This window comes from Sturnira hondurensis, unplaced genomic scaffold, assembly GCF_014824575.4.
Source record: "Sturnira hondurensis isolate 20B ecotype Veracruz unplaced genomic scaffold, ASM1482457v3 Scaffold0021143, whole genome shotgun sequence".
NCBI lineage: Eukaryota > Metazoa > Chordata > Mammalia > Chiroptera > Phyllostomidae > Sturnira > Sturnira hondurensis.
The window spans coordinates 18965018-18982944 of NW_028093774.1; the positions used below are offsets into that span (position 1 = coordinate 18965018).

General features: G+C 54.9%; 1 protein-coding gene across 1 annotated transcript; it reads left to right on the plus strand.

Moving 5' to 3' along the window:
• Positions 1-2887: 2887 nt before the first annotated feature.
• IRF2BPL (interferon regulatory factor 2 binding protein like) lies at positions 2888-6080 on the plus strand. Its single transcript, XM_037031223.1, has one exon. It carries the CDS (start codon positions 2912-2914, stop codon positions 5258-5260), a length of 2349 nt encoding a protein of 782 aa, XP_036887118.1. The 5' UTR covers positions 2888-2911; the 3' UTR covers positions 5261-6080.
• Positions 6081-17927: the final 11847 nt, after the last annotated feature.

Sequence of the window (17927 nt, forward strand, 5' to 3'; positions counted from 1 at the left end):
GAAGGTGTATTTGCATAGTCCTTTACAGGAGATTGTATGTAATGAAGAAAGGGGGGAGGTGGGCGCTAATGGAAATTCTGAGCACCAGAAACCACCTCTGAGAACCCAAGCTAGTCAAAGCCACCTCTCAAATCAGATTTACTGGATTCAGATCTTGGCTCCATCTCTAATGGACATGTGACCTTTGGTGAATCATTTAACCTCTTTACTTTCTGAGCCTGTAAAAACAGTGTTAATAATAGAATCTACTTTATTGATAATATTGAGGGTTTAATGGTGATGCAAGTAACCAACCACCAGTGTCTAGCTCACAGCAAGTCTCAGTGACTTACCTCCTACTGTGACAAGAAACAACCTGAAATCTCAAACAGTCCTAATGCGTTAGACGCTATTATCCCATTTTGCAGATGTGAGGTTATATGCCGGTAAGTAACTAATTTAAGGTCACAAAGCTAGTACAGCAGGTCTTCCAATAAAGGCATTTTTTCAAGGTCATTTCTTTAAAATTTTATTTATTTATTTATTTATTTAATTTTAGAGATGGGGAAGAGAGAGAAATACTGATTGGTTGCCTCTCCTACACGTCTGGACCAGCATTGAACCCACAACTCAGGCATGTGCCCTGACCAGGAATCGAACAGGTGGTGACCTTTCACTTATCACACAAGTCAGGGCCCAAGGTCATTTCTTTATAACGCTGATGTTGAGGAAATGCTGCAGGACCCTAACTCTTGTTTATAACAATTAGCTTATGGTTTGCTTAAGGTCCTAGAAACTATTGACAATATAAAGCAAGGACTTACTATATGCGATAGAAAGGAATTCCATTCTTGTCTGCCAGACTCCAGAACCTGATTTTCCATTACATTACCTCCCTCTCTACAGCCTTACCCAGGATTAGCTCAATCTTCATGAGGGAAAAAAGCAAAATGAACAAACAAAAAACCAGACCCAATACTTAGAAGAATCCTTTGAAATGCTCCAGCTAGAGCTATGGCCAATATTTTCGTTCTGCAATAAGCAATGATGATGAACAGTGATACTGTAGTAGCAGAAAAGAAATCATGCCCTTGCTCAGCCTTCTGAGCACTATGGAATTAAATCACAGCACCTGAAAAAGAACTTTGTAAATTGTGCTGTGGTTTACAAAGAGCTATCAGTATTATTAAATACTTCCCCCACCTTCTTTTATCAAACTCGGAAAAACCACTCACCTGTTTGGCCTCTCCAGCACCTCTCCCTCCCTGCCCCCAACCGCAGCTGTGCGCGGCCAGTTGACTGTTTTCCTTAAAGGCCTCCGAGTGCTCGTGCTCGTTGCTTCTTCAGACATTCAGCCAAAATTTTTAGACTGAGGCTGGGGGGAGGGGAAGGGGGGAAGGCGGGTAGCTCACCCTGAATCATGTAGTTCCATCACAGAAGCTCAGGTTTCTAGACCAGGGCACAAAAACAAATCGAAATGGCAGTTTCTGGAAGAATGGAAAACAGATAATTTTGCAGGTGTTTCGGCATTAGTTAGTAGCAATGAATGTAACATCCGTTTCGGGGAGAGGGGAAAGGTTTGATTGGAGATGAAATAGGTAGGTAATACCCTATACGAAATTCACAGCGAAAATTTGATACAGGACATTTAAATTCACTGCCCGGGGTTGGGTAGGAAGAGGAGGGATCGGAAACGAGCTTGTGGTTTTTAAATGCCTTTTTATTTGGGAAAGCCGGGCCGGGAAAGGAAAGGTCATCGTCTGTTTAATTTCCACCCCCAACCCTGGACTTCCAGCATTAGCTCGCCGGGCCTCAGCTGTCGTACACACACGGGAAGGGGGAGGGGAAGGGGGAGGCACAGAGGAGGGGCCGACTGGGAGGAATCTGGGCATCCTGCCGCGCATGCGCCTTTGCCGAGCAACAAGTGGGCTCCACAGACAGAGGAAGTGTAAAGGGGCGGGGAGGGGGGGGAAGAACTGGTGCAGAGCATGGTGGTGACGTCAGCGCTCCGCCCGGGCGGCATCCCGCGCGGCCAAGCCCGGGACAGCGCGAGCCGCAGCGCGAGCTGGAGCGCCGAGACGCGCCTCCGGAACGTAGAGTAACAATCACTACCCCACATTCCGGGCGAGTGCAAGCGGGAAGGGATGCGACCCGGGCCCAGGCGCCGCACGAGCGCCCTGCAGCCAACGTGAGCGCCGCCAGCCGCAACGGCCCGGGCGCCGGCCTGGCCTGGGGGCGGCGGGAGCCTGCGTGCGAGCGCTCCTCTCCTCTGATCTCGTGCGTCCTGGAAGCTGTGGCCGTGCAAATTCAGCCGCCGCCAGCGGAACAGCCGACGCTGCGGAGGGGAGAAGCTCCTCTCTCGGCAATCACCCCTCCCTACCCCGGCCCTCCAGGGAAGCAGCGACTTCAGCAAGATTGGACCCGGGCACCGGGTGGCACTGAATCCTCTAGCCCTCGCTCCAGGCAGCCTGGCGGGGAGAGGACGCAGCTCATAGGGGGACCCTCAGGGGAGAGGAAGACCCAGCCCCTTTCGAGCTTCCACCCACCAGCCACTACGGGGAGGGGGCCAAGAACTAACGGCAGCCGGCACTGGTCACCCTCGCCCCCTCCCCCCGGGCCTGGATCTTCCAGCCCCGGTCCTCGGCACCAGGAAGAAGGCGCCCGAACTACCCTCCCGACGAAACAGCCGCAGTAGGAGGTGGGGGCGAGGAGAGGGCTGAATTCGTCCGCCGCCCGGGCGGTGGAGCCCCAGAGGAGAGGCGCGGCGCCGGCGGTGGAGAGTCGCGCTCCCTCCAGCCCCTGGGGCAGAACTTTCTCGCCCCCCCTCCCTCCCCCGCAGCTGGACTCACTCCCCAGGCGGCCAGTCCTCCTGCAGGCGAAGGCGCTGCGGAGAGAGACCGGGCGGGGGCCTACTTTCCCCAGGGTTGGCATCATGTCGGCGGCGCAGGTGTCCTCGTCCCGGAGACAATCTTGCTACCTGTGCGACCTGCCCCGTATGCCCTGGGCCATGATATGGGACTTCTCGGAACCCGTATGCCGCGGTTGCGTAAACTACGAGGGCGCCGATCGCATCGAGTTCGTGATCGAGACTGCGCGCCAGCTGAAGCGGGCGCATGGATGCTTCCAGGACGGCCGCTCGCCCGGGCCACCGCCGCCTGTTGGGGTCAAGACGGTGGCCCTGTCAGCTAAGGAGGCGGCAGCGGCAGCGGCCGCAGCGGCGGCCGCAGCGCAGCAGCAGCAGCAACAGCAACAGCCGCAGGCACAGCCGCAGCAGCTCAACCATGTCGATGGTTCCAGCAAGCCTGCGGTGCTGGCGGCCCCGTCTGGCCTGGAGCGCTACGGCCTGAGTGCAGCTGCCGCCGCTGCCGCCGCCGCCGCCGTGGAACAGCGAAGCCGCTTCGAGTATCCGCCGCCACCGGTGAGCCTGGGAAGCAGCAGCCACGCCACCCGGCTGCCCAATGGCCTGGGGGGCCCCAACGGCTTCCCTAAGCCGGCACCAGAGGAGGGACCCCCAGAGTTGAACCGCCAGAGCCCCAACTCGTCTTCAGCAGCGTCGGCGTCGGTGGCGTCTCGGCGCGGGACGCACGGTGGGCTAGTGACGGGGTTGCCTAACCCGGGGGGTGGAGGAGGCCCCCAGCTTACTGTGCCCCCCAACCTGCTGCCGCAGACGCTGCTTAACGGTCCTGCCAGTGCCGCCGTGCTGCCCCCACCGCCACCGCATGGCCTCGGCAGCCGTGGGCCCCCAACGCCCGCGCCTCCAGGAGCCCCAGGGGGCCCCGCTTGTCTCGGGGGTGCACCTGGTGTATCTGCCGCGTCTTCCTCTGCGTCGTCTTCAACCTCGTCCTCGGTTGCTGAGGTGGGCGTGGGTGCTGGTGGCAAACGGCCTGGCTCGGTGTCAAGCACCGACCAGGAGCGTGAACTGAAGGAGAAGCAGCGTAATGCCGAGGCCCTGGCGGAGCTGAGCGAGAGCCTGCGCAACCGCGCGGAGGAGTGGGCCAACAAGCCCAAGATGGTCCGCGACACGCTGCTCACGCTAGCTGGCTGCACGCCCTACGAGGTGCGCTTCAAGAAGGACCACTCGCTGTTGGGCCGAGTCTTCGCCTTTGACGCTGTCTCCAAGCCTGGCATGGACTACGAGTTGAAGTTGTTCATTGAGTACCCCACGGGCTCAGGCAACGTGTACTCCAGCGCATCTGGGGTAGCCAAGCAGATGTACCAGGACTGTATGAAGGACTTCGGCCGGGGTCTGTCCTCTGGCTTTAAGTATCTGGAGTATGAGAAGAAACACGGCTCCGGGGACTGGCGCCTACTTGGAGACCTGCTCCCCGAGGCTGTGCGCTTCTTTAAGGAGGGTGTGCCCGGAGCCGACATGCTGCCCCAGCCCTACCTGGATGCCAGCTGCCCCATGCTGCCCACGGCGCTGGTGAGTCTAAGCCGCGCCCCCAGTGCACCCCCGGGGACCGCGGCCCTGCCGCCTGCCGCCACCTCTGGCCGGGGTGCAGCCGCCAGCCTGCGCAAGAGGAAGGCGTCCCCTGAGCCTCCGGACTCCGCTGAGGGCACTCTGAAGCTGGGCGAGGAGCAGCAGAGGCAGCAGTGGATAGCGAACCAGAGCGAGGCACTAAAGCTCACCATGTCTGCCGGGGGTTTTGCAGCACCAGGCCATGCGGCTGGGGGTCCGCCCCCGCCACCTCCACCCCTGGGACCCCATTCCAACCGGACCACCCCACCCGAGTCAGCCCCTCAGAACGGTCCGTCCCCCATGGCCGCCCTCATGTCCGTGGCAGACACACTGGGCACGGCGCACTCGCCTAAGGATGGCAGTTCCGTGCACTCCACCACTGCGTCCGCGAGGCGCAACAGCAGCAGCCCAGTGTCGCCGGCCTCTGTGCCCGGGCAGCGCCGCTTGGCCTCACGGAACGGGGACCTAAATTTGCAGGTGGCGCCCCCGCCGCCTAGCACCCATCCGGGCATGGACCAAGTGCACCCCCAAAACATTCCGGATTCCCCTATGGCCAACAGCGGGCCCCTCTGCTGTACCATTTGCCACGAACGTTTGGAGGACACGCATTTTGTTCAGTGCCCATCCGTCCCCAGCCACAAATTCTGCTTCCCTTGCTCAAGAGAGAGTATCAAGGCTCAGGGGGCCACCGGCGAGGTGTACTGCCCCAGCGGAGAGAAATGCCCCCTAGTTGGGTCGAATGTACCTTGGGCCTTCATGCAGGGTGAAATCGCGACGATCTTAGCTGGGGATGTTAAAGTGAAAAAGGAGAGAGACCCTTGAACCACAAGACAGCCATCTCCTTTCATCCAGACCAGCTCCTCTCCAATCCAGAGGGCCCCTCCCCCCTTTACATCGACCCTCCCTTCCCTCACCCCCAAGATGTAGAATTGTGAATATAACAAAACTGCAAAAAGTTAGTCTTATGTATAGACATTATTTTCGTCGTATGTTTCTATATTTTGAAACTAAGGTATGTAACTTCTTCATTTGAAGGATAAGCTGGTTTGTGTTAAGCAGTATAATATTGGTTGAGTCATTTGCATCATATTTGTTAGCATTTATTTGGTGGCAGAGTGTTTGCCTAGGTACAGAATCAATAGCCCTTAGCAACACTGCTGCTGGTGTGTATTTTTGTAAATGTTATGCACTCTCTGAAAGGAAAGAAATACACAAAAGAAAATGACTTTTTTTTTTTTGCCAAGGCCAGTGTTGCTGCCTAAAAAAAAGATGCTATAAAATGGTGACAGCTTCTTTCTAAACAGCCCCAAGTGTTGAAGTCTTCACTTTGTTTTGTTTTGTTTTTCTGTTCTGTTTGCAAAATGGTAAAGGGGATGTTGGGGGTGGGGTGGGGTGTTTTTCGTTGCAAGTTTGTGAGGGGAAAATGTTTGGGTTTGTTTCCACGGACCTGAATGTGGCGGACCTTCACGTGTTGTTTGGTTTTTGCTTTATTGGTGCACGGATGCTTTTGAACAGTAGAGCGAAATGCTAGACATGGAGAACCTGCTCTGTTTGTCCTTTATACATTTCTGTAGTTAACAGAACACTGTAATGTGCCTTGGAGCTTAGTAACTTGTAATAAATTCAATTGATATTCATTCTGCCCCGAGTCGGCAAGTGTGTTTTTCTCGGGGTAGGCCACAGCTCCAACACTCGGGTACTCCCTGCCTCCAGCTGGAACTCGGATGCTGGTACCTTGGAAAGCCCTCAGAAGTGGCATCCGCAGAAGGCCCTGTGCTGCCTGGCTGCCCTCCCCCCTCAGTACCAGGCTATTTACATTCACCTCGAGGGCAGGGACAGTTGCTGACTAAGGGAGTTCTGTTTACTCTTCAGCATCTCTATTTTCTTCTGGCTGTGTGGGTGCCCCAGCTGCAGATGGCAGTCAGGAATGCTTTTTGTATGTGTGCCTTGCCTTGTGGCCACGACTATATACTGACACCCAGTGCAGCTCTGATAGGTGCAAGGGGTTGGGTGGGAGAGCTTAGGGTGCTTTGCTTCCGGCCTATCACTGTATTCCCACATTCAAAGCAAAAAAGCCACAGAGCTGAGAGCCGCCGTCAGGGAGGCAGGAGAGGTGTGGACAACTGGAAAAGCAAGTGCATGTACTGCTAAGCCAGGAGGGTTCCCATTGGCTTCCAGCTGATGCATTGGACGAGCGGTTTCACCTCTTTTATTACACGTTTTTCTTTCCTCCCTTTTCAATAAGTATTCCTAAAGACAGGGCGCTTGGCTAGTCAGAAGAAAGTTGCGGGGAAAAGAGAAAAAACCCCAAACCCAGTTCCTGTGCAAAGGTCAGTTAGGACATCAAATTAAACCCATTCCCCTGGTGAAGAAATGAATTCTTATCTAATCAACTTCCTGGTGGCATTTGTGAGGGTGGGGAAGGAGACTGGGCAACGGGAATGTCCTTAGCGCTTTGAGCCCCCCTTGGTGGAGGCTGGACGGGTGCTCCCCTAGAGCTGGGGGAAGGCAAAGGACCCCTTGTGCGAGCCTTGTACTTCCCTGGGAGGCGAATAGGACAAGAGTAAAAGAACCTGCGATCCTATCTGAAATTCATTCCTGGCCACACCCCATTCCTGCTTGGAGTAAGGTGGGCCCGGTCAGTTCTCACCAAGGAATAAGCAAGTAAGAGAAGAGACTTGGTGACCCTCCTCACCCCACTCCCATCAAAGAGGGAGCAGGAGGGTAGGGAGGTGGTATGGGCACAGGCACGTTTGGGGGTGGGGGGGATGGACAAATCACGGGTTTGCTAGCTACACCGCTGGTATGGTGTGGAGGTTGGGTTGGTGTTGGGACTTGCTGTTAATAACACCCTTTTGGTTTCTGTTCCTGCTTTGCCACCACCATCATTGAAGTAGTGGAAACCATGACTCTGTGTGTGTGTGTGTGTGTGTGTGTGTGTGTTGTGTGTGCCGGGGGGTGTGGATAAATGGCAGTTCATGGGTCTGCTGCAGCCTCTTAGCCTGCAGCCTCTCACTCCTGGTGTATGGGAGGTGCCTGTCTCACCTCTTTAAGAATCTCCCCACATATAAATAGATATTCGTGTCAGCTTCCTGCAAATGTGTCCTTGCATTTTCATCTGCTGCCAAGTGTTGTATTGGTGCTTATGAGTCATGAAACCTATTTTCATCCCCAGGGGTAATTAACTTGGGGGTGATAATGCATAGCAGACTGTAGGAAGAGTTAATTCTAAAACCCATCCTCGCCTGGCTACCAATCACACATTTCACTTAAAGGTCTGGGTTGGCTTTTCTCATAAACTCATTAATAAAAACCAAGCAATGCTTTGCCTGGAAGATCCTCTAAGGTGCTCCCAACCCCCACTCCCAATGCACACACTCTGAAAATGGGTAAAGCCCAGCAGCCTGAGAATAAAGATAGAGTGTCACGGGTGTAATTGAACCACCGTTGGAGGAAGGAGCGGTGGGCACAGCCACAGCGTTGAACTGTACGTGAGAATGTCAGTGTGTGGATTACCTGTCCCGGTGAGAACGATGAGCGTTGTCGGGCCGCTCCAAATGGGAGCGAGCCCTGCTCTCTGGCCCTGCGTACACATCTGCTCCTCCTGGGCCGCCACTGCCTCCTCATTGCTAAGGCAGTGCCTTCCAGAACTTTTCGTATTACAAGACCTTTGATTTAGTGCACAGAGCTAGGAAAGGGGCCTGTCATCGGGAGCTGAGAACAGTGTAGCTTGCCCCTCTTCCTGTTTCTGGGTGCATTGTAAGTGGGAGAGGCAGTGGCTACAATAATGAGGCACCCAGCGAAGGCAGCCTGTGGGTTTCACTGAGGAAACCTGCCTTGATGAGACCTGGAGAAGAGGAGGAAGGGCGTGGGAGGGAGAGTGGAGGTTGGGGTGGAACTTGGGCTGGAAGTGAATTATAATGGTGCAGTTAATTAAAGTTTACCATAGCCAGGGGCCATCTGTTCGATGGCTTCACTCCCTCCTCGTTTTTTTTTTTTCCGGAACCATGTGACCTTTCTCTTCGCTCTGGCCAATTCAGCGGCTAGTCTGGTTGCCTTAACCAGTCTCACTCTGATCCCTTAGTTGGGTTCCTCCTTCCCTGAAGCCTTCCGCTCTGCAGACCTGGGAAGCATTTTCCCCTTCTGTTCCCGGGCATTCTCGTGGGTCTGAGGGATTCAGACAGAGGTCTCTGGGTGAGCATGGGCTTCCTTCCTCGCCAGTTCACTGTGATCATCGCCTCCTCCGTTTCCCATCCTTCCCGCTCCCTTTCATCTGAGAGCCCAAGTGGCCAACATTTAAAAATCCGTATTGTATTTATTTATATGCATCGTTTGAGCAGCTAACCCAAGCTGGAAGTTTCTTTAGGGTTGTGGTCGGGGGAGGCAGGGAGTGAGTGAAGGAGATTTTAAGAGAATAGTTTGATTGGAGTCATTCTTTTTACCTTGGTCTTTGAAGCAGGCACGCACCATAGGAGATACAAAACGTCAAGCCCAGCATTCACCTGTGGACCTGCTCGGCTCCCAGGGGCAGGCAGGCCTGCATCGTTAAACGTAAGGTTCGCACACATCCAGCCCAGGCTGTTGTGTATGAGCTCTGGAATTCCCTTTGCCTTCTCTCACACTTTATCAGACTAAGGAAACTGGAACTGGGAATGACTCTGCAGGTCCTCTAGTGAAAAGCGTTCCAAACCTTTCTCAGGTTAGGCACACCTTAAAAAACTCTGATAGAAACTATGGATTCTTTCCCAGAAAGTACAGGTACTCCCACACACATGGATTCGCATCTATTTTCTCTTCTTTTTAATACAAATATTATGTGCTTATTTTTTAATAGATAATACATTTCTTTTGTTCAAAATTCAAAAGATGTGGGAGGAATACAACACAACTGTGAGGTCTCCTTTTTACAGCTGGCCTCTGCCACTCAGCTCCTTCATGGGATGCAGGCAGCATCCACAAAGGGGCTTACTCACCTCTAAAGCCCGTCCATGGACCTGGAGGCTGGAAGTTAGGTCTGTCCCTCCACCTCATAGAGATGAGGGCCCCCAGGCACAGAGAGGTGAAGTAACTTGCCTAAGGTCGCACAGCAGCAGAGGCTGGGCTAGATCCCTATCAGAGAACAGTTCTAATAGACATTTTTTAAAACCATAAGGGCACACGGCTTAACTACAGCCGTATTTGAGAAAGGGTGGTGCTGAGGTGGGCAAAAGGAGAATGAGTACTCGGTGGACTGGGGATCAACGTTCTATTACCAACTCTGGGAGGCCTGGGAACAAGCATTTGCCCCTTGGTCTCTTGCAGCCAGACCATTTGGGAGAGAGGGTGTTCAGAGAAGTTTCTAGGGTTTTGACTGTAAATATCAGGTGGGCCTGAACGAGTGGAATCTTTTTGCAACCTCTGAGCTGTGGACCTTCACACTACCTTTCCCTTTGCTGCCTAGATACTTCTGAAGGTTTTCTGTTTTATTTTGTTTAAATTTTATTTATTTTTAGAGAGGGGGGAAGAGGGGGAGAAAGAAAGGGAGAGAAACATTGATGAGAGAGAAAAACATTTATTAGCTGCCTCTTGTGCATGTCCTGACCAGGAATTGAACCCAAAACCCAGGCATGTGCTGTGACCGGGAATCAAACCCATGACCTTACGCTTGGCAGGACCACGCCCAACCAACTGAGCCACATGCGTCAGGGTGAAACTTCTGGTTTAAAGACAGTCAGGTGAGCAACCACCTGGGCATAAAAGTAAGTAGTGAGAGAGGAGAGAATATCCACCAGGACTCCTCCCACCTTCCCTTGAGCTTGGAGTTTCTCTCCTACCTCCCTGTTCCCCGTTTCTGCACTCCCTCCCCACTGCTAAAGAGGGAGTGGAGGGAGGAAAGCGGCATGATGGTGCTGTGATGCGCTGGGAAGCCAAGCTTTCGTCCAGCCCATGACGAGGGTGTGCTGAGTCCCATCTCACAGACAGGTTAAACACCCACGGCCATCCATCCTTGGCACACAAGTCAAGCCCAGACTGGCCTGGTGCTTGGACTGCCCCCAACTCCACCGACTCCCATGTTGCCATCTGCAGAGGGCCTCTGACTTCTGACCTGCAGGGCCCTGGAAACCCAGACTCAGACCTTGAGCCCCATGCCTCAGCCCTGTCACTTCCTAGCGTCTTTGTGTGAGTCTGGCCGTGCCAGTGAGTAAGGCTGTCCACAGGAGAGACCTGGGGAAGCCACGAAGAGAGGGCATTTCCTGGGGACACACAGTGGTGCTGTCGAAGAGGTGTGTCCAAGCAGGGCTTCTGGAGCAAGGCTGCCCCTCTGAAGCCTCCTTCCTCAGCTGCCGGCTACCCCTACCTCCATTAAAGAACGAGGCCCCTCTGTCTCAGCTTTGACTGAACAGAGGTGGGCAGAAAGCAGAAGGGGTTTTAATTTCCATGGGGAGCATCAGCCCTACAAGCTTGTTTTGGGGAAAAGGAGGTGACCGTTAACTGTTGGGCCTGCCTTGGTTGTCCTGTGTCCTTTGGGGTCACTTACTTCTCTGTGGGTACCATATTGTGGACCCACAATCCGTGGGTCCCTGCTTCAGGCTACACTAAAAAAAAAGGAAGAGGCCCATCCTCCCCTGGTCTCCTGGTGGCTTCAGTCTCCGCCCACTGCAGGCCACGCTCTGTAGCTGTCAACGCTTCTTCACGTCTGAGCGCGCCACGTCCCTGCTTAGAAAGCTTCCCTGGCTCCCTGTTGCCGACAGGGTCGGGTCCAAAGTCCTTAGCACAGCGAGCAAAGCCCTTCATCGTCACTCCATCCCAGGGGCAGAGTATTTTAATTTTTAAAAGCCTATTACATGTGCATGATTTTTCAAAAATCAAGTAGCATGAAAAGTTACTCGGTGGAGAGTCAGTCAGGCTTATTCCTGGCCCCGGTCTTCAGCATCCCTCCGCTGAGGGAGGCGCTGTTGGCAGTTACGCTGTGGATCTTTTCAGCAGTATTAGATGCCCAAAGAAACTTAGATTTATAATAGGTGTCTCCTGGGGGAAGACCTTGGGACAAGCCAAAGACAAGAAAGAAGGTCCAGGGCAAGGAACTGCACTTGGGTCAGAGCCCCAGTCTGGGTCTGGGGTGTCCCCTACCCCTGGCCCCAGTGGGGGATTCACTATTATTCTTCACAGGCTCCTGGGCAAGGGGTATGCGTTTGTGCAGGCATGTGTCTGTCCGTCTGTCCTTGGCCCATACCCTTGGCACCTATGTTGCCACGGTTCATTGGGCTTCCTAAGAGAGCCCCTGTGTGGCTTGGCAGGTGGGGGGGAGGGGTTCCCTGGAAGGAATGAGGGTGGGGAGAGGTAGGGTGGTGGCCAGAGAGGCCAGGTGCCCCCTGCAGCATTCAATGCCTTCCTTGCCAGTAGCTGCCGTCCTCTCTTGCCTCCACCGAACAGGGTAGCTTTGTGAAGCTGGAAGAATTGCTCTCTTAGGTGACAGACTGGGAAACCGTGGCTAAAAGCAGAAAGGGGGAAGGAGAAGCACTACTGAGTATAAACTTGGGAGCCGACAGTGGCTTAGGCATCGTCGTAGACTCTCCTTTACCGTGGCAAACTTTTAAGGCCACTGGTTCCTTTGACAGGAAAACACCGCAGCGGGTACTATTATTACCCCCACTTCACAGACAAGGCAGGAAGTGACTGGCCCTGCCCTGTGGCACGCCTCTCACATCTGAAGGTCACTCGTGTGTTCCCAATGCCAGCTGCTGTGCAACTCTCTCCACCAGTGCAAACCCTTCGGGGAGGCCTGGGTTTGTGCTACAAGAGGGAATGAGCCCTTGAATTTGGATCCTGGAAGTTAGTGACCCAGGAGCCACAGCTCCGGGAGATTCCGCTGCGTCTGAGAACAGGTTTAGGTCACTGGGGGTGCCTGGGGCAACGCTGGCGGCCAGCACCCCTGGAGAGGCAGCTCTGGAATGCTGGGCCACGTGAACAAGAAGGAATTAACTCTGCGCCCTGGGTCTCAGCCCAGACAGTCATGTGACCACCTCCTACAAACTCCACCCTCCCCGCTTGTCTGCTTACAGAGCCACAGGCCCACAATGCTCTGTCCGGCTGAGAACAATTCGTGACTTGGGGAGTTGCCATCATGCCCTCGGGGGGGCAGAGGGAGCCCTCTGGAGCTAGGATCGTTTTAGGGGACAGAGAGAGAGGCAATGGGGAGCTTCCCAGGGTAGGCCAGAGAGGGAGAAAGCTGGAGCTGCTGTGAGGTCCTCCCTCTCACCCGAGGTTACACTATATGGCTAGGCCGTCTGCGGGCAGGGGCGGCTGCTTCTCAGGCATCAGGCTGGTCCGGCCCCTGAAGGGCCTTAGTGAGGACGGCAACTCAGACGGAGCTGGGAGAGGCTGTTGGGATGGCCTGAGAGCAGGGAGCTGGCAGCTATAGCTCTTTGTCAACCCAAGCTCACACCACCTGGTCACTGACTCCTACCTGTCCTCAGCCTACTCCTCCCCCATGGAGGCAGAAGGGGTCAGCAGGTGTCAGCCAGCCACAGCGCTGCCTCCAGCACCCTGGGAACAGGGAGGCCCCTGACAGCCTACACCTCCTTTTCTTAATCCCACATGGTCCAGGTCAAGGTCTTCTCCCTGGGAACTAGCTGAGTCAGAGTCTGACCTCCTTATCCCTTCCTTCATCTCCAGTGACACCTGCCAGTGGCTTCTCCTAGGGCTCTGTCCTCCCCACTGAGGTTCAGGGCCTGCGGCAGGGTCCCTGCTCCCTCAGGATGGCAGAGGAGGCTGGAGAGGCCCAGAGCAGGCTGCTGCTTCTGCTGCAAAGTTGCTCCCCTCTCCTGCCGTCCTCCTCTCTCCTCCTGTTTCTCCTTCAATGCTTATCAAAGGCCCTCGCTTCAGTGAAAACCTGAGTTTACTCAACAAACTGACTGACATGTTAGGGTTCAAATCCTGGCTCTGCTGTGAACTTAGGGCAAGTTACTTGTATCTCACAGCCTCACTGTCTTCCTGTGAAATGGGAATACCCCTCACGAGGTCATTGGAGGAATTCAGACACCATCTTGGCTTAGTTTGTTGGCTCTTAATGAATGTTGGGTATTGTCACCCTTATTCTTGCTTGGCTGTGGCGCCCCCCTGCCCTCCCCTTCACTCTCTGTGCTGGGAAGGGAAGGGGACTTGTAAGTGCTGTGACCAGAGAAAACAGGGCACTGGAGACAGACCCCTTACAGAGGTGGGGCCTGTAAAGGAAGGAGAGAGCAGGGAGAAGGGGGCTGGGAGGGAGGGGAGCAAGATTTGGCCAGAGAAGGGCAAGGAGTTGGCTTGGTTTGGCTGGAGCATGAAGAGAGGTGAGGCAGGACCAGCAAGCAGGACCTCCTGGGCTCAGCTGACAGGCTTGGGATTAATCTTGAGTGGCCATTGAAGGGTGTGTTACGCAGAGGGACACAATCTGATTTACCCTTAGAAAAGATCCTTCTAGCAGGGTGAGGGCTAGATTAGGGGAGAAAGAGGTCCGAGTTGGGAAAGCAGCTAGGAGGTGATGGCAGTGATCCAGGCAGAAGGTGAGGGGACCAGATTCAGGAGGGGCTGCGTTTCCGGGAGGGTCTAAGAGCTGTTAGGAGGAGAGATGGCAGGCCCTGGTAGTGCTCCGACACTCGCAGCTTGGGCTCCCAGGGAAGAAGCAGGCTTAGGGGAAGAGGTGAGGCCTACCATGGACAAGGGCCTGAGGTGACGTGGGTCAACGGGTGGCGGGGAGGGGAGATGCCAGGTAAGCGGGTAGACGTGCCCATCCAGGCTCTGAAAACAGGCATGAGCGGGAGACGAGACCTGTGTTGTCTTCTTGTGGGTGATAGCCGAGCTTTGAATTTGGATGAGGTCCCTGAGGGAAAGTGAGCAGAACGAGAAAACACAGAATATCGGAAGGGGCCTCCCTTCCAGGGTTGGAGGGGGAGGAACCTGGGGAGAATGAAAAGTGAGAGAGATAGAAGGACAATCACAGGAAGTAGTGTCCTGTCTGCCAAAGGAGATGCCACAGGATGACTATACGACTTAGAAGGTGTCCCTCCAGTGTGGCGGCAGGGTGGTCCCTGGAGACCCTGGCCAGAGTGGTGTGTGCAAGACGGGGGGGTGGGGGGGTGGGACAGAAGCTAGAATGCAGGGTGGTGTGAGGTGATGGGGGTTAAAGTGGGGACAGCAGAAGGCCAGCTTGTCCCCGGGTCTTGTATTTGAAGGAAGGAGAGAACCTGGCAGCCAGGGGGCAGGAGGGGGTAGTTTCTTTGACGCCAGTTAAGAGACGTAAGATAGTTATAAGGAAAGAGCTGGTTGAGAATGAGAGGCTGAACGCACCAGAAGGCGGACAGTAATTACTGAATAATAGCCTTGAAGAGGGAAGGAGACACCGAGGAGAGGAAGTACTGGACGAGCAGTCAGATTGATGGTGGCCACCATTTACACAGCACCGTCTATGCGCCAAGCACAGCTCTGAGTTCTGTGCACAAGCCATCCATCTGGCCCACACCGCAGCCCTGCAAAGTAGGCGCTATGATACACATGTCACAGATGAGGGACCCAGACACACAAGGAGGAGCCTGGCAGAGCTTCGCCCACAGCCAACATGTGGTGCTGCCGGAGCACCAGAACTTGAACCTGGGAAGGGGGCTTCCAGCTGTGTGTAGTGGTCAAGAGCATGGATTCTGGGGCCAGACAGCCTGGGCATGAATCCCAACTCTTCCACTTACTTGTCTTGCTCCTCTGTGTCGGCTTCTCTATCGAGAAGATGGGCATAAGGATCCTACCTCCACCACGGTGCCATTAATGCACCACGGGGCATTAAGTGTGTAAAAGCCCACAGGACCCTCGGAGGAAGGGCTGGTACACAGAGCACAGCAGTGGAGGGACTCGCCTGGGACAGAATCGCGTGTGAGGGAGAAAGTCAGCACAGCACTGACACCGAGCCCTATCCTGGGTCCGACAGGGCTCTTTGCAGGCTGGGTTAGGAGCAGCTTGTGCTGAAATTAAAGAGACCCGTGGGCCCAGATTCCAGTCTCTTCACGCTAGTCAGTTGTTGTGGGACCTTCTGCAAGTTACTCCGTTGCTCTCAGAGCCTCAGCCCCTTCTCAGGTTAAAGGGGCACGATGCCCACCTGCCGCGCTGTGGGGAGGGTTAAATGAGATCATGCCTGTGAGCAGGCACGTTCAGCACTAGGTCCCACTCCCTGGTGACATTGTACAGGAGCTACCGCTTCCTTTCCTGCAAATGTTGGTGGGTCAGGGGCAGGCACTGTTCCAGAGTGAAATTCTTGAATCCTCAGCAGACTACCGGATGATGGCTAAATGCTGATCAGAGGAGGGAAGAGGTAAGGGCTAAGGAACAGGTGAAGGAACAGGTGCTGGGGTTAGTCAGTCGAAAAGAGAAGGAGGCTTTGCTCCATAGCTCTGCCATCAGATTCTCTCAGGGCCCACTTGCCTCATCCCAGCTCAGGCAGCACCCGATGGGCTCTAGGTGGGCACATGTGGCCTGGGAGGTGAGAGTGCCGGGTCGGAGCATCTGAGGACAGGTGGGAGGGCCTCTGGGCCGGGGCAGCCTTCACTTCCTGTGGCCTGTACTCTTGGGGCCCTTGAACTGCCACGTACCTGACTTGGCTATGGAATCTCCCAGGTAAGGAAGGAGTTTGTTTTGGGGATCATGTGGTTTCCAGGAAGGCCTGGCGCCGTGGATGTAGACCCAGGTAGTCACCCCAGGCCCCAGTGCCGAGGATGGGTTAATGCTTTGCTCTTGCCATCCTGAAATTTAAAATATATGTACATATATATATTTAATTTACTTTTTAGAGAGGGGAGAGGAGGGAGAAAGAGGTGGACAGAAACATCAATGTGTGGTTGCCTCTCACGTGCCCCCAACCAGGGACCTGGCCCACAACCCAGGCATGCACCCTGACTGGGAATCCAACCAGTGACCTTTTGGTGCACAGGCCGGCACTCACTCCACTGAGCCACACCAGCCAGGGCCCATCCTGAAATTCTTAACACTTTTGAACAAGGGGTTCCACATTTTCGTTTTTGCCTTGGGCCCTGCCTGGTATTGGGGCCTGGAAGGCTTGTTTGTCTTCTTGCCCATAGTGGGAGGGCCCACAACTGTCTCTGGCCCTGTGGAAGTTGAGAGGTGCACGGTGGGGCCAGAGAAGGGTGCGGGAGGCAGCTGGATCTTGGTCTGTCCCAGACCTGGAGCCGGGGGAAGGCCTGTGGTGTGGAAGCAAGCATGCTGAGCGGATTCAGGTAACTGGGTTTGCACCCTCGGCCTGCCAAGAGCTAGCTGTGTGCTCTTTGGCAGGTGCAGACAGCTCTGAGCCTGTGTCCCCACCTATAGAGTGGGGACAAAGTGACCACAGCACACAGTGGTATGAGGGTTCACTGAGGTAATACACAGAAAGCGCCTAGTTTATAGTAGGTGCTCAGCAAATGTTTGCTGTTGGCTTCTCGTTGGGCCGGAAAGGCCGTTGGTCCTATTCCAGGGTACTCCAGGACAGTGGGCACAAGACGCTGCTGTGACCCAGGCCGAGAGCCAGGCCGAGAGCCATCCCGGGAACCATCTTTCAGAAAATGGGCTGCCAGCTCTTCCTCCAAAGTAGCCACGACTTTGGCCACCTCTGGCCAAGAGCTGTGCCATTTCTGGAGGGAGCGGAGGGAGAGCAAATGCCAGGTGTGGTCTGGTGGTGGGCATTCCAGGCTGCTGGGCTTGGTTCCAGGGCCCTGGGCGATCCTGCCCCACACTCCCCACCACTGTCCCCACCTTTGTTCCCCCAGAGTCTGTGTACACTACGCAGGCCTCACCTCACCTCCCGCTCCCCCCGCCGCCTGTGACAGTGCAGCACCCCCTTCTGTCCAGAAAGCTCCCCCTCCAGGCCGCAGAACTATGCGCTGAGGTCACATGCTAGCCCCCCATCCATGCCTCAGGTCCCCGCCCCCTTTCTGATCCTTGACTTACCCTGAGCTGGATTAAGACCTTGAGCAGCCCTAAGAACTAAGAGGCTAAGGTGCACCTCCCCCTACCCACCGGCATAAAATTCAAGATAAAAACCACTCTGAACCTTTACATCACGGAGAGGAAGTCCCACAAAGTTCTGATTTTTCCCAGGGTGACTACTTCCTAGCTACTTTTGAAATAATAAGAATCAGACCCCAGAAAAAACCCAAACCAAATCAAACGTTTTGTTGCCCTTTTACCACCAGTACCCCTGAGCACATGCTTAATCCGCCTGTTGGGTAACCTGACCTCACCTGCCCCCTCCCCCGTGCCAGAGCAGGACAGAGCCTGGCCTGCTCCACAGGGCACTGTGCCACTCTGCCCAGACACTCCCCAGGGAAGAGGGAAGCCCTGGCCAATCAGCTCCTGCTGGGGAGGTGACTCAGGAAGCCCAGAAAGTTCCACTTCCTCCCAGGCCACAATGCACCCTCTCCTCCCCACCACCACAGGGTGGGGATGGGGGTGGGGAGGGCTTCCAGCCCAGCCAGTGGAGGAAGACCCAGCT

Bases quoted from the DNA above. Each gene is read 5' to 3' on its own strand.
- IRF2BPL (XM_037031223.1), top strand. From the start codon at position 2,912: ATGTCGGCGGCGCAGGTGTCCTCGTCCCGGAGACAATCTTGCTACCTG.